Raw genomic sequence first — 16,922 nt, 5'->3', positions numbered from 1 at the left:
CCCCTACTATAGCTCCACTCCGTATCCCATTCCCCTGCCAAGTTAGTTTAACCCCCCCCCCCAACAGCACCAGCAAACCTCCCCACAAGGATGTTGGCCCATTAGCTCAGCGAGTAACCTACCTCTGGACCCAACATAGCTGCTGGATCTGTGATAGTCAGCATTACTTCATTAACCAGCTCCATAGGAATGTCACCCATCACACGCATCCTCTTCGCATCTTCTAGGGTCATGGTGTCCGAAAGTTTCCTTTTCTCTCCTGTAATGGACAAACAATTGTCTTGAAGTATTTAAATACACTGTAAACCAGCTAGTTTATCCAATGCGTAGCTCTAGGTAAGTGCCAGATTCAATATCTTGTCTGCACTCCTGAGTTAGCTGACCTCAACCAGGGTTGATGATAGGAGTACAACAAGCCTAATCACCTCTGGCCAAGGACAGGAATATCAGCCATAGTTTCCAGTCCCAGAAGCACATGTGCATGGATATTGGGTAAAGACTGGATTGGGGTCAGTTGTGATGCCTCCAAGATCGTGTAATCTGCCAACATTCACTGTTTGGGTTAATGCAGTAATAATAGCTTGACCTGATTGCATTCCAGTAACTCCATGTCTATAGCCATTAGATCATAACAAGGTTGCCATTAGCTGTGATGGCCCCGGCTGCTGAATAGCCTACCGACCAGAGCTGCCCAGACTCTCACGCCAAGAGCAGCTACTGGCACCAATCAAATCATGTCCCAGCACAAGTCACCATATTCAAGAGAGAGGTAATGGGAGAAAACTGGAGGTAGAATTGGAGAAAAAAGGTACTACCCCAGTCAAAATCTTCATTTAGCATCCTCTACCTTTTGGGAGCAGAACACTTGTCTGTTCTTATGATTGTCCACATGTTGAGTTCCTAATCTATGCTAGGTTACTTGGGAAGAGGAGACAGGAAAAAACAAAGTTCTACATAAGGGTAAGGAAGGAAATTCAGGAGTGAATCATCCCAGTTTATTCTCATTTATTAGAGTGTGGCACCAGCAAAGACCTTGGAATAAATCAACTCGACATTCTTTTGAGCAAGAAATGGTGCACAATATAGGAAGAGTGAAAGGAGAAAATGGGAAGAAAACTTAGCCAACCTTCCTTGACTGACATATGTGATATAGAAAGTATTTGGAGATGTTGAGAAGGAGGAGAAAAATTTATTCACTCAAAGGATTGCGAATCTTTGGAATTCTCTACCCCAGTGGGCTGTGGATGCTTAGTCGTCGAGTATATTCAAGACTGAGAGCGATAGATTTCTGGATACGAAGGGGGAAAAAAAGGGATATAGGGATAGGGTGGGAAAATGTAGTTGAGGTAGAAGATCAGCTATGATCTTACTGAATGGCAGAGCAGGCTCGAAAGGCCTACTCCTGCTCCTATTTCTTATGTTCTTAAAAGAATCTCACTCTGTAAACTGCCAAAAGTTGTGCTAGATGTTAAATCAGACATAGTAACCCTGATGTAACCCACTTACAGGACCTCAAAAGTTCATTTGTTGGGGATTTACAGTTTCCTCTTTTTCACCAAATTTTGGGGGGGGGGGGGGGGGGTAGTCAATACTGAGGAGGACTGTAACAAATTACAGGAGGACATTAATAAACTTGCAGAATGGGCATATAATTGACAAATGAAGTTCAACAGATAAATGTGAGGTATTACATTTTGGTAGGAAGAATAGGGAGGTCACTTGTTACTTGGAGGGTGCGAGTCTAGGTGGGGTAGAGTAACAAAGGGATCGCGGCGTACAGATACACAAATCACAAAGTTGCGACACAGGTTAGCAAGGCCATAAAAAAAGCAAACCAGGCATTAGGATTTATTTCTAGAGGGATAGAATTGAAAAGTCAGGAAGTTATGCTAAACCTATATAGAACCTTGGTTAGGCCACACTTAAAATACGGCACACAGTTCTGGTCGTCATATTATAAAAAGGATATAGAGGCAGTGGAGAGCGTGCAGAGAAGATTTACAAGCATGATACCAGAAATGCGAGGGTATACATATCAGGAAAGGGTGAACAGGCTGGGTCTCTTATCTTGAAAAAAGGCTGAGGGGTGACCTAATAGAGGTCTTTAAAATTATGAAAGGTTTTGATAGAGTGGGTACAGAGAGAATGTTTCCACTTGTGGGGAAGAGCATAACTAGAGGCCATCAATATAAGATAGTCACCAAGAAATCCAATAGGGAAATCAGAAGAAACTTCTTTACCCAAAGAATGGAGAGAATGTGGAACTCGCTACTACAGGGAGTGGTTGAAGCGAATAGTATAGATGCATTTAAGGGGAGACTAGACAAGCATATGAGGGAGGAGGGAATCGAGGGTTATGCTGGTAAGATTTAGATGAGGAAAGCCGGGAGGAGGCTCAAGTGGAGCATAAACACTACCATGGACTGGTTGGGCCGAATGGCCTGTTTCTGTGCCGTATATCCTATGTAATCTTCAGCACACAAAACCAAGGCCATCAGGTCACTACATTTAAAAGGTGAATTTCTGATCCACTGTATATCTTGCTATATATATTACTATGATAACATTGGCTGGTAACAATTTAAAATATATAGATAAATAAATAGAGGGGTGATGCCACCATGTGTCCAAGATGTATAACTACATTTTGTTTTAAAGCAACAAACGTGATGTGAACAGCAGTGCCTGATCTTGGCACAAACAGCTAGGTTAATCCTTGAATATTTAAGTAATGCTGCATCACATCATCTATTATATAGCACTTCATATTTCCTCCTGTCCCTTTGTTACACTAAACAGCAGGTGCTTACTCGACAAGTACCAAGCACTACAAGCTGGCTCAGATCCCTACTAATTAAATTGGCTGCTGTACCAGTGTGGCCTCGGTTTTCAATTGGATGTCTTATAATGTATCTGAACTTGAATAGACAAACTTTTTTTTTTTTTTTTAAACTATAAAAAAAAATCCTGATCCTACAACTTACATGATCACAGCTGCTCTACTGAAAAGATTCCAGCATTCCATTACTTTACATGCAAAACATGTGTTAGTTATATAACTGCATTACAATGCTTCTGATCTTTCTAGTGCTAATATCAGATTAAAATAGACTCTTACAGCTCACAGTAACGCAACAATTACCTGGTGCTGGCTCAGAAACCCCCATGTCAACACTAATGGATGCTGGACTGGAGCTACAGCTGATGTTTCTGCTTGATGTAGGGATACTAGGCACTGGGGACGGACTAACAGCTGAAAAATAAAACGTCAGCAATATAACATTTTTTTTTTAAAACACAAAGTTGCTGTGAACAAACACACATCATGTGATAAAACAAACATATATAACAGTGGAAGATGACCCGATGTGCAACCCACATTAAGTGATGCACATTTAACCCATGCAGACAGTCCTTGAGCACTATTGGATATCTGCAGTGCAGTTCGAGCTTCAAATTAGTATGGACAAAGTGCATTAATCCTTTGAGGACTGAGGCAGCATTAAAACACAAAAATCTAATGTACTACAGGAAAATTTCGATTTACCGGCACCTAAATAACCGGAAATCTCGGTTAACCGGCAAAATTCAGGAGGTTTTACTTCATATTGTATTTGCCTTCTTCCATCTGTGCTGTGCAAGGGTGTGGCTGCAGCTGTTGCTAAGCTACAGAGACGCTTGGAACTTGTGGCCGTTGTTCTACAGTTGTTGCTAAGCAACAGGGTTTGTTGCTTTATACGGAGCTGTCAGCTCTCCCTATCTTTCACTATAGCGTTCGGTTATCCGGAATTTTTGATGAACCGGCACCACGTTGGTCCCGTCCGTGCCGGATAAAAAAAAGTTTCCTGTATATGAATGTTAGGAATTAACAAACATTCTGCATATGTTTCCCACATTCTACTTTATAATATTTAGCATTAGCAGTTCAAAAGGATCCATATTATATGATAGAAACGGGTAAAGTCGAAAGCTGTGAACAAGCATCAGTACTCTAAATGGTTCAGATTTCTCTACGGATATTTCAAACCACTGTCCTAACTACCAACAAATCAGGGGAACCCAAATCAAGTTCCGAGGTTTGTAGCAAAATTGTAGAAGGCAAGAAACAATTAATAAGAAAGCATGAAATAACAACAGAAAATGCTGGAAGCACTCAGCAGGCCAGGCAGCATCTGTGGAGAGAGAACAGAGTTAACATTTCAGGTCTGGGACCCTTCATTAGAACTGGAAAAGATTAGAGATGTAACAGGTTTTAAGCAGGTGCAGAGGCAGGGAAAGGGTGAGGGGAGGAAGGAATTGAAGGAACATTCTGTGCTAGGGTAGGAGGCAGGAGTGGTTAAATATTGCAAATGGGGACAGCAGAATCATAAATAGCCTGAAAAATGGGGGCAGGGGTTATAGTCTGAAGTTGTTGAACTCAATGTTGAGTCCAGGAGGCTGTAAAGTGCCTAATCGAAAGATGAGGTGCTGTTCCTCGAGCTTACGTTGAGCTTCATTGGAACAGTGCAAGAGGCCGAGGACAGAGAGATCTTGCCAACGTAAGCTCGAGGAACAGCACCTCATCTTTCAATTAGGCACTTTACAGCCTTCTGGACTCAACATGGAGTTCAACAAATTCAGACTATAACCCCTGCCCCCATTTTTCAGACTGTTTATGATTCTGCCATCCCCATTTGCAACATTTAACCACTCCTGCCTCCTGCCCCTCCACTCCCCCTTTCCCAGCCTCTGCACTGCTTAAACTCTGTTACATCTCTAACCTTTTCCAGGTTTCTCTCTCCACAGATGCTGCTTGGCCTGCTGAGTGCTTCCAGCATTTTCTGTTGTTATTTCAGATTTCCAGCATCCGCAGTATTTTGCTATTGTAATAAAAAAGCATGTTGTTTTCTGCTTTGCGCCTTTTATTTTTCATCTTCAAAGATCAGTTTGTTCCAAGAACAAAAGTACCTACTATATGGTAATTAAATCACACTCATTCTATCCTTATTTAGCCCAGACTGATGTGATGAAGGCTTCCTATCTCTGTTGGCTATCAAGGTCCTGGGTGAAAGAAGTCCGATTTTCTTTTGGGGGGGTGTGGGAGCAGCCTCACTGTCTCAGTTGGAGCAGGGAGAAGGGGTGTACTTTCAGTGTTTATCTCCTGATTGATGTCCAGTGAGCTGTGTTGGAAGTTCATTGTGTGGGTGTTCAGTGAAGACAAGATCAAGCTCAGTTGTGACGCTGCCCATTGTCAAATAGCCTGCTGTGAAAGCTGATGCATCAATAATGAGCATTTGGATGAGACACTGGAGGGTGACCCGTACCCTTAGAACTGTGTCCCAGCAAATATCAATACGTTCAGGACAAGGAGGGAGGGGGGAAAAAGGCAGAAAAAAGGTCAAGTACGACAAACAAAAACAATTTACTTATAAAAGCACAGGCAGTTGTCGAGTTTGTTAGTGATTTTTGCACAAGGAATGTTCGTGCCGGGGAATGGAACACTTTTCATATCAGGCATACAGGGTCAGCATCAAGCATTCCTAGGTTAGTAGTTAGCACTCTAAAGTTCTCTTAATTCTGAATTTAAGATGTCTCAGTATAGCACCCTCTCTCACCAGCAAGATGTTTTTCCATTTCACACACCAGGTATCTTCTGACATCATTGAATAAGATTGTCAGTTAGTGCTGAATTAGGGAGAGTTTTGTGCCTAAACCACAAACTGCCCATACTTATTTTACATAGAACACCCAGGACCAGCAGACAGACTTTCATTGTCTGGGCTCGTCACAGAATTCCCCGATATAGAAACATAGAAGATAGGAGCAGGAGTAGGCCATTCGGCCCCTCGAGCCTGCTCCGCCATTTAATGAGATCATGGCTGATCATCCAAATTCAGTACCCTGTCCCTGCCTTCTCCCCATATCCCTTGATCCCTTTAGCCTTAAGAAATATATCCAATTCCTTCTTGAACATATTTAATGAATTGGCCTCAACTGTCTTCTGTGGTAGAGAATTCCACAGGTTCACCACTCTCTGGGTGAAGAAATTCCTCCTCATCTCAGTCCTAAATGGCTTACCCCTTATCCTTAGACTGTGACCCCTGGTTCTGGACTCCCCCGCCATCGGGAACATCCTTCCTGTGTCTAGTCTGTCTAGTCCTGTTAAAATTTTATACGTTTCAATGAGATCTCCTCTCATTCTTCTAAACTCTAGCGAATACAAGCCCAATCGACGCAATCTCTCTTCATACGTAATTCCTGCCATCCCAGGTATCAGTCTGGTGAATCTTCGCTGCACTCCCTCCATGGCAAGAACATCCTTCCTCAGATAAGGCGACCAAAACTGCACACAATACTCAAGGTGTGGTCTCACCAAGGCCCTGTACAAATGCAGCAAGACATCCTTGCTCCTGTATTCAAATCCTCTCGCTATGAAGGCCAGCATACTATTTGCCGCCTTAACCGCCTGCTGCACCTGCATGGATACCTTCAGTGACTGGTGCACAAGGACACCCAGGTCTCGTTGCACTTCCCCTTTTCCCAATCTATTGCCGTTCAGATAATAATCTGTCTTCCTGTTTTTGCCACCAAAGTGGATAACCTCGCATTTATCCACATTATACTGCATCTGCCATGTATCTGCCCAATCACCCAGCCTGTCCAAATCATACTGGAGTTTCTCGGCATCCTCCTCACAGCACACACGCCCGCCCAGCTTTGTCTCGTCTGCAAACTTGGAGATATTACATCTAGTTCCCTCGTCTAGATCATTAATATATATTGTGAATAACTGGGGTCCTAGCACCGATCCCTGTGGTGCCCCACTAGTCACTGCCTGCCACTCAGAAAAAGACCCGTTTATTCCAACTCTTTGCTTCCTGTCTGCCAACCAGTTCTCTATCCAAGTCAGTACCTTACCCCCAAATCCCATGTGCTTTAACTTTGCACGCTAATCTCTTATGCGGGTCCTTATCGAAAGCCTTCTGAAAGTCCAAATACACCACATCCACTGGTTCTCCCTTATCTATTCTACCAGTTACATCCTCAAAAAATTCCAGTACATTAGTCAAGCATGATTTACCTTTTGTAAATCCATGCTGACTTTGACTGATCCCATCGCTGTTTTCCAAGTGCTCTGCTATTACATCTTTTATAATGGACTCTAGCATTTTCCCCACTACCGATGTCCGGCTTACCAGTCTATAATTCTCCGTTTTTTCTCTACCACCTTTTTTAAATAGTGGGGTTACATTAGTTACCCTCCAATCCATGGGCACTGACCCCTTTTGAGAAAGCAGACCTGCGGCGACTGTTGATTCTAGAGACAGCTACCTGGCTGTTGTCCCAGTTGTACTCCTTCCGCAGCGGACAAAGTGAAATCAGAATCCCATATTGGAGAACTCTGGCCATAAATCTCTTCCTCCAGCATAGACAGGAATCTGCAAGAATTAATTGAGAAGATAAATAAGACAGAGCTGACACTACAAATAGTGCAAAATAAAATTACTATATTGGAAAGATGGTCACTCATCTAAAAATCATACACTAGCAGATAAAATGTCTTAATATAAAAACTCTGACTAAAGTTGGGAATGCCAGTTACATTACAGAACTATTAGAGGATCCACAGGGTTAACCTGTTTTACAGCAACTGGCCAACTTCGAACAGTAGCATTTCAGGATAAAGCAACTAAAATTCCAAATACCTTAAGATAAAGGTTATTTTTAAGTTAGGTGGGCAGTGAAGTGATGGATTGTTAAATTTTCCAGAAACTGTATTACGAATTGCTTTTTGAATTGCGCTCCGCCTTGCAGGGTGGATCAGGTTGTAGTCATTCTCCACTGGAGTGGACTTTCACTTCAGTGTTTAATCAGCAATAATGGTTCTCCTAGGTTCCGCCATACAGTTTTTTTTCCTATGTTGCCAAGAAATGTCCACACTATTTGAATCATACCTGCAGTGTGTACCACCGGCTTTGTACAACATATTTCCCACACAATGGTTGTGTGCCAGCACTTTTCAAACTTGGTTTGCCCACCTATCTTGGAGGTTTGGGATGGGGGGGGTTGGGGATTTCTGAGGCTGTGCCATAGGCAAAACTGTTTTCTATGGTAGCTGCCTCGACAACTGCCCTATCTATCTCTTCTTTCACAGCATCAAAGAAAACACTGCATCGAGCTTGAAGCGTTAATCTCTTACTTTGGGAAGTGGGTGAGGATGAGTGTTCGTTTTTCTGGCATCAGCTTGTCTTTCTCCACCCTGAACTTCTCAAGTAGCTGCCGTCGAGTGACTGTGAAGATGGACCGAAGCAAGGTCCTCCCAAAGACCTGTGTGGTTTCATACCGAGGAAGGCTGTCACAGCTTTGAGGGACATGACAGTAGCAGAGCCACCTAAAATACAAAGAAAATGACAATAAAAAAGTATTATCCTCCTGTTCTTGCAAATAAAAATCCTAAATAGCCAAGACCGAGACCTTAGAAAACCAATGTATAAAATTTTACCATATTTACTTTCAGAAACTAACATTTTTCTTTTGGACTTGGTGACAAATATAGGAAAATTTAGACATACAGGAAACTTTCGATTAACCGGCCCCTAAATAACCGGAAATGTCGGTTAACCGGCAAAATTCAGGAGTAGGTTCAGGTAACTTTTATTACTTGCCTTGCTCCATGTGTTGCTGTGCAAGGGTGTGGCTGCAGCTGTTGCTAAGCTAGAGAGACGCTTGCAACTTGTGGCCATTGTTTTGAACCTGTTGCTAAGCAACAGGGTTTGTTGCTTTATACGGAGCCCGTATCTTTTACTATAGCGTTCGGTTATCCGGAATTTTTGATGAACCGGCACCACGTCGGTCCCGTCCGTGCCGGATAAAAGAAAGTTTCCTGTATTGTACCATTGTTAGTCATCAGTTAGATTTTCTCTTTTTTTTGCATGGATTACACTTGAACTGCCAACAAAAATGAGGAATTATGTAACTGTACATAAAAATAGTGAAGTGGGAAATGAAAAAAGACCACACTGTGCAGTAAGGGATTGGTGCCGAGATATATTACTGGGGCAGAATAGAAAGGGCTTTACATTTTGCATCCAACTGCTATACATGGCTTGGGAATGCTTATGGAGCATGTTCCATTCCCTCGCCCTAACACTCCTCACCTTAATCAGCTCAAAATTCACAAAAAAAGTTAAGAAAATAAATGTGTTAAAAGCTAAAACCACACTTATACAAAAAGGCAAGAGCCTCCCTCTTACACAGTAACTGATTTCACACAGATCAGAGGTAGCACTGTTGATAGCAAAGGAGCAATAGCATTTGTTTATAAAAAAGGATGGAAACTACTCCCATCCAGTCCTTGTGAAGTTTTATCGTGTTAAGTAAATAAGACAATATTCAGCAGGAAAAGATTATAAAATAAAACAACAGCTCCCAATTAACATGTGGAAACAAGAACTATAACAAACTTAACACTGCCCCAGAAGCCACATTCAATAGTTTCCTTCCTCCCTCTTCTCAGACAGACCTCAGATCAGGTTCATATTGAACATGCTTACCAAACTAAGACACTCCCAGACTCCACAAAGAAGCCTTTGAATCAAAGAGAACTAAAATACTATGCCTCAGGCGACAAAGTCGTGCAGTCAATTTGCACATTGTCCTTTCCCCTTTGGGGTTTAGACCATCCCGTTCTAACAGTCCTACATGAAATGAGTTGTGGCAGTCTCAATCAATTTCTGACAGCATGCGGGGCCAAAGCACAAGAATGCCCACTATTTGACAAACTAACTCAAAGGTTATTACAATAAATACTGCAGAAACTGGAAGTGTCACAATGGTGCAATAGAATGCTCTTCTGAAAGTGGGACTGAGGCATATTGCTGGGCAAAGTAAAGAGAATGTTACTCCATGTCTGGCCTGCGAGGACTTGCTACTTTCACCAACAGTTTCTTGTCCTCACATCAATATTCCTCATCTTAAATGAGCAAAAACTTTTTTAAAAAGAGTAACTGAACATTTCCTCATAGACGTACTTATGACGCTCCCAAATACCTGGTATAATTAACTTTGTATGCATCAACATCTTCGTTCTGGGATCTCTGCCGGAACTGAGATGGAGTTTCCAGTTTCCAGTAGTTCAAACAGAGCAGGAACATTTTGGAAAGTTCATACATGGTTTGCTTTTCCTTGGCAGGAATGTGGCTGAATTTGTACTGAACAAAATTAAAAATTCCCTGGTAGAAACAGAATATCAAAGGTTTAAATCCAATGAATCAGCACACATTTACATCCAAGACTTATTGCTATTGTCTTCCCCCAAAGGTAGTATTCCTTTGTTCCCTATGACATCTTACCTTTGATGTTTCCACTCTTAGTCCTTCATCTATCGACACTCTAGGCCTCATTGGGACAGATTTTAACCTTTGGGCTGCCGACTGGTTGAAAGAGCCAGGCGCCAACAAAAAGGCTGGAGCCATTTTGAGGCTCAGGATTCATTTAAATACAACCACTGAGCTGCCCATCTCAAACGGGCCTCCCAATTCAGGCTGGTGCAACATCGGAGGGCCCTGAGGCTGCCTGTCCAGCAACAAGGCAAGACTGTTTGGGGGGGGGGGGGGGGGTGGTGCTGTCGGGAGCCCAGGGCGGACACAGCCCAAATTATTTATCTGGGGCCTGGTGGATCACACTAAAAAAAAAATTCAAAACCTACTTTTATGGAGCCTCTTACCTGTATCACCAGTAAAGGTGGTTGGAGCGTGCACGACATACACTCCAACCAGTTCGATGCTAAAATGTCAGTTGGGTCTTATTTATATCATAAGACTCCGATTTGCCTTTTAAACAGGCAGGTGCTTCAACCACCCATCAGAAGGACCCTATAAGAATGGCAGCAGGCAGAGTGTTGGCGTTAATGGGTCAGTAAATCAACCGCCCCACTAATACGAATTTCAACAAGTTATAGTTGCCACCACTATCTCCTTCATCCAAGTAGAATCGCCATGAAACTCAGTTTTCTTTCCATGCCACTTCTTTTCACATCAACGACTCTTAATTCTTTATAAAGGTGTCAACCTTGGCTCAGACGCAGCACTCTCACCAAAGTCAGAAGGTTGTGGGTACAAGCCCCATTCCAGAGACTGGAGCACGTAATCTAGGCTGACATTTCAGCGCAGTACTGCAGGAGTGCTGCACATTTGGAGCGGACGACCTTTGGATGAGGCATTAAACCAACGCCTAGTCTGCCCTCTCAGCTGGGCAAAGATCCAAAGGTAATATCCAAAGAGATGGGGAGTTCTTCTGGTGTCCGAGCCAACATTGATCCCTTAACCAACACCAAAAACAGATCATCTGGTCATTTACCTCATTGCTGATTGTGGGGCCTTGCAAATTGGCTGCCATGTTGCCTGCATTACAACAGTGACTATATTTTTAAAAGTGCTTCAATGGCTGTGAAATACTTTGGGACATCCTGAGCTCATGAAAATTACTATATAAATGCAATTTCTTTATAAAATCTTGGTCTGTTCAAGACTTGACTATGCCTCCCATATCTGAGGAGGCTCTTCTAGCACTTCTCGCATACTCGTGCATAGTTACAAGAAAATGGTTGCTTGTTATGTAATCCATCTTTGACCTAGTCTCCAACCTCTGTCTCTCCCATGTTGCAACCTTTCTTTTCTTTCTCTATTTTACTGGTGCTCCTCTTAACTTTCCTCTCTTATTCGTTCTTTACTCCAAACATATTTAGATGCTCTTCCTCCTCCCTACTTTCTCAATGTTTAAATCAAGACTCATTGACATAAGAAAAACTACTCGGCACTTGGTCTAAGCGTTAAACAAAGCTTTAATCAACTGATTTTCAACATGGAGATCTAGTTGTGTCCTTCACTAGTTCCTGTTAAAGAATGTCCTGCACAAGCTGGGCCCGTGCCCGAGTATTTACACTCTCCCTGGACAGCGCCACCAGCAGGCCACCCAGTATTACTTCATAAGTCATTTCGACATGAATGACTGTGCAATGAGTGACATGAATCTGTCACCCAATCCGACACATTCTTTTTCAGGGCCTTCAAACTGTGGAACTCCTCACCTCCCTCAGTTTTAACTTCCTTTTAGAATGTTCAGACTTTTAAAACCCAAGCTTGCCATTATCCAATCATTACAGCCTGATTTACCTCGGCTTTTCTTATATTCTTTTCAATCTTGGTAGTGTCCTGCACAATAGACTTTGGACCCTCACCGCGTTTCTCAATTTTGAAAAAAGAAAATTGGCCAAGAGGGACAAATTCATTGTTTGAGTGAGGGCGCCCAAGTGCTAATGGCAGGTCAGAATGAGATTCCGGCTTAGATCACCCAGTTGGGAGTCCAGTGCTGTTCAGGAAAGTCTATGCTCACCATTAGTTTCAACATCAAGGAGGTGAGAACACCTAGAAATCATTTTGTAAAATATTGAGTAATTTCTGCAAATTACACTACCTTTGCTGACTTGAAATGTAAGCGCATCAATACATTTAGTTATGGAACAAAGCAATGTAAAAATGTAGTAATGCTTTTCCTCCATCCAAAGAATACAAAGGAAGACCAAGGTGAACTTTCTGCTCACTGATATTTTAACCTCCAATGTCAGAAGCTGCCCACTTTCAGATCATTACTGCGTCATAACCATAATTCTACATTTTAGTCACAAGTATGTATTGTTGCTTCTTTTTGATAAAAGAACTATTTTCATCCCCACTAGACATGCATGTTTTATGTTTAAAATGTTGAATATTATGGGTGGAATTTTCTTCTCCGTCATTCATAATCCAGTCAAAACTACAATCTCACTCAAACTTCCTGTGTTAAAACCTCACCTGCTCAATGCTTGGTTTTTCAAATGGAGGGCTTCCCAACTTTCCTTCCACCACAGGGCGTGCCATTTGCAAGATACATTTCCGTAAAAGCTAACAGGAAGGAAATAAAGTCAGCTACTTGCCTCATTATAATGTGCAGAAGTACAGTACAAATGGGATGCAATTTAAGTACCTGCAGCTTCAAAGTGTATGTTGTATTGAAATTTTTGAGTTTATTTTGCAGTTTGGTAAACATTGCACAACTTTATAAAAATGCTTGTTCTCTTCAATGAATCCAGCTTGATAGGAGAGCTTTAATGTTATAGCATGTTGCTTACAAGTCTGCTCCAATTATCTCAGTCAACATACAAATTGCACATTTCTCAAAGTTACAGTAACATATAAAAACCAAATACCAACTGAGTAATGTTTTGAGCAGATCTTTGATCCATCTAGCCTACCCTTCCAAACCTTCCATCAGATTCCTTTGAGAGATTCTGGAACTAATAGTCCTATTACCAATAGGAATTCATCCAGGTATTTTTTTTAATACTTGACCAGGTTTTATACTTGGTCACCTTGACTGATGATCCATTCCACAAATCTATCACCCTCTTCCAAAGAAAATTGCAAACATTTATTTTATTCCGACACCCATAACTTTAAACTTTGGCCGCGATTTTGCCGGCGCTGAGAGGGCGGGTTTGGAGGCAGGTCAGAGGTTAAATTCGATTTGATTGACGGCGGGTTCCGAATCCGCCGTCAACCTGCCTCCAAACAGCTTTCCCAAGTGTTGGGTCCCCGATTTGCGAATGGACCCGACACCTAGCAGCGGGAAGCTGATTAAAGGCAATTACGGTACATGCCAGTAGTTTTCAGCCTGTTTTTGGATTTTCCTGCTTCTGGGTCGGGTTTCCCGATGTCCAGACACCACGCTAGGTAAGTGTGGTGTGTTGCGAGTCTGGTGTAATGTTTGTGGAATGATGGCAGCTGCAGAAGTGGTGTGAAGGATCCAATGTTGCACATGGTAAGTTTAAGAGCAAAGAAAATGTTGGGTACTGCATTTTTAAAACATTTACAAATTTCTTTAGCTTACAAGTTTTTAAATCCAACTATATGTCCAGTGCCAACTCATTGGGAGAACCTCTCTCACCAGTGACAGATCACTTCTGTCACCTCACCTGCAGCTGCCATCTATTCCAGCCTATGGAGGGAGTCGTTGGAGAGCCTTGGTGCAAGAGGTCACCTTTGTGCAGTGATGGTCAGTGTTTTCAGCACCTCAATGCTGTCAAACACCGAGAAATCAACTGTCAAAATAAAATTGTGCGTGGTCCCTTTAAGGAAGCCGGTAGATGACGTGTCATCAAATGACATCATCTGACATCATCAGGCCAGTTTCCTGTTAATTGGCCAGCAAGCCCGCAGGGCGGGCTTAACAAGGTCAAATCACGTCTGTGGCGCGGAATGCAGCTGGGGCGGGACTGGAAGCCGGAAACCAGCTGTCCCGCACCCAACCCGATAACAAAATCGCAGTCTGTATCTCCAGTCCTCAAATCCTGTGCCCGACAGAACTTCCGAATCCAAATTTGCATTTGCTGTGAAAATTTTGAAAACCTCTATCAAACTCTCCTCGTCCTGTACTTCTCTAGAGAGTAAAGTCTGGCTCACCCCTCTAAATCCAGAAGCCAGCTTACTAACTGCTCTGAACTCCCACCAGTAACTCTATTCTAAGGCGGGGACAAAAACTGAACATACTCTCACTAAGTCCAGATATAATTTCTAACATCACCTCCTTTGTCTTATGTCACACCCCTAGCTACACACTATTTGCTTTCTAGGCCACCTGCGAACAGTGAACTGAGAATTTTAGCAAACTATCCACCAACCCCTAGATCTGCTGTTACCTCAAACACATTAACATTTATTATGTACTTTACATTCTCGATTCTTCTATCTAATCCCATGACTTTACACTTATCTGATGCCATGGCTCAGTAATAGCACTCTCATCTGAGTTAAAAGGTTGTGGGTTCAAGCTCCACTCCCGAAACTTGAGCACATTATCTAGGCAGATACTTCAGGGAGTACTGAGGGAGTGCTGCATTGTCGGAGGTACCGTCTTTCGAATGAGACGTTAAACCAAGGCCCCATCTGCCCTCTCAAGTCTATGTAAAAAATCCCATGGCACTATTTGAAGAGGAGCATGGCAGTTCACCTTGTGCCCTGGTCAACATTTATCCCCGATCCAACATCACTTATCTGGTCATTTATCTCACTGCGGTTTGTGGAACCTTGCTGTGTGAAAATTGGCTGCTCCATTTTCCCTACATTACAACAGTGACTATACTTCAAAAACTTTGAAGCACCTTCAGACAACCTGAGGTCATGAAAGGCGCTACATATAAATACGAGTTCTTTCTTTCTTTTTTCCTGAAATCTTACAACTAAAATAGTTACAAAAAGCAATGCTCACACGAAACCAATTCAATATTTCACAATTTATATTTTCAAAACTGTTTACGAATATTTTTCATGTAACAAAGGGATAACTTCTTCTTAGGCAGTCCCTCAGAACCGAGAATGACTTGCTTCCACACTAAAACTGAGTTCTCAGGTGACTGATGAGTCCAATGCGGGACCTACAGTCTCTGTCACAGGTGGGGCAGATGGTGGTTGAAGGGGCGAGTGGGTGGAGTGCTTGGGCTGACGTGCGCTCCTTCCATTGTTTGCACTTGGTTTCCGCTTGCTCCCGGCGAAGAGACTCGAGGTGTTCGGCGCCTTCCTGGATGCTTCTCCTCCACTTTGTGCAGTCTTGGGCCAGGGATTCCCAGGTGTTGGTGGGGATGTTGCACTTTTTCAGGGAGGCTTTAAGGGTGTCCTTGAAGCGTTTCCTCTGCCCACCTGGGGCTCTCTTGCCGTGTCGGAGCTCCGAGTAGAGCGCTTGTTTTGGGAGTCTCGTATCGGGCACCAAGCTCATGGTCTACAGAGCAGTAGTGATACCCGCCCTCCTGTATGCTTCAGAGACATGGACCATGTACAGCAGGCACCTCAAAGCACTGGAGAGGTACCACCAATGCTGCCTCCACAAGATCCTGCAAATTCATTGGCAGGATAGGTGCACCAACGTCAGTGTTCTCGCTCAGGCCAACATCCCCAGCATCGAACAAAAGGATATACAATAAGATAATGTACTGTTGCAGCATATTCATGGGCTAATTTTACTCATAAGACCTCACAATTTACATTCGCCTGAATTCATCAATTATGAGTTTCTCACATTTTTAAATCAAGCCCTGCAATGCACCGTTGCCATTGCAACATCCCCTATACGTGTAGTTTGCATTTGCAGTCAAGGAAGCTTCTCAGACTTAACCAATCAATGCTTAGCAAATATTTGCTCCAGATAACACAGGAAATACAAAACTATTGCTCCAATTTCCTAGATTGTACAAGTTAGATGAGCTAGAGACTATTTTCCCCATTTAGACTTACCTTGAAAAGATAGAAATAGACTTGTTTTGTGTCAGTGTCCTCCTCTTTGTGAACTGACATGAACAGATTCTCCACATCCACCACCATCCCAAGCAGCCTGTTAATCTCATCTTCCGACACATTATCCAAGTGAGAAACATGGTCCGCTAATGGTCAAACATAACAAAAACATTACAAATGTGAGCAATACAGTTAAAAAGTCATTTGTTTAGTTCTCTACTCAGGTTATTTTAAAGCAAGATCTTATTTCTACAACAACCACCTGCATTTATACAAGCACCTTTACCGTAGTAAAATGTCTCAAAGCCCTTCACAGGAGAATTATCACACAAAATGACACCAAGCCACATAAGGAGATATTAGCACAGATGACCAAAGAGATAGGTTTTTTTGAAGAGTCTTAAAGGATGAAAGAGAGGCGGAGAGGTTTAGGGAGGGAATTCCAGAGCTTAGGTCCTAGGCAGCTGAAGGCACGGCCGCCAATGGCGGAGAATTTAAATAACGGGGATTTTGAAAAGACCCAGGGGGGGTTATAGGGCTGGAGGAGATAAAAAGATAAGGAGGGGCGAGGTCATAGAGGGAATTGAAAACAAGGATGAGAATTTTTAAATCGAGGCATTG

The 16,922-nt window shown here is 42.7% G+C and overlaps 1 protein-coding gene across 2 annotated transcripts in view; it reads right to left on the bottom strand.

The window, feature by feature from the left end:
- Positions 1-16,922, bottom strand: part of kat2a (K(lysine) acetyltransferase 2A) — a 65,254-nt gene that overhangs the window by 31,058 nt on the left and 17,274 nt on the right. For both annotated transcript variants that reach the window (XR_015073460.1, XM_085966477.1), the window contains exons 3-9: positions 16,302-16,447; positions 12,831-12,920; positions 10,030-10,211; positions 8,180-8,371; positions 7,312-7,418; positions 3,143-3,253; positions 123-259 (exon numbers count right to left, since the gene is read on the bottom strand). Coding sequence is in view for 1 of the 2 variants with exons in the window: in XM_085966477.1 (XP_085822603.1) it covers positions 123-259; positions 3,143-3,253; positions 7,312-7,418; positions 8,180-8,371; positions 10,030-10,211; positions 12,831-12,920; positions 16,302-16,447 (965 nt within the window). In the remaining variant the exon portion in view is untranslated. The remainder of the gene's footprint in view (positions 1-122; positions 260-3,142; positions 3,254-7,311; positions 7,419-8,179; positions 8,372-10,029; positions 10,212-12,830; positions 12,921-16,301; positions 16,448-16,922) is intronic.

The sequence above is a fragment of the Somniosus microcephalus genome, chromosome 24 (assembly GCF_052327205.1).
Source record: "Somniosus microcephalus isolate GS21.2 chromosome 24, FLI_Smic_1.0, whole genome shotgun sequence".
In the NCBI taxonomy this organism is placed as follows: Eukaryota; Metazoa; Chordata; class Chondrichthyes; order Squaliformes; family Somniosidae; genus Somniosus; species Somniosus microcephalus.
Note: the sequence above shows the minus strand (reverse complement) of the source record. Positions and strands in the feature narration are given on the sequence as shown.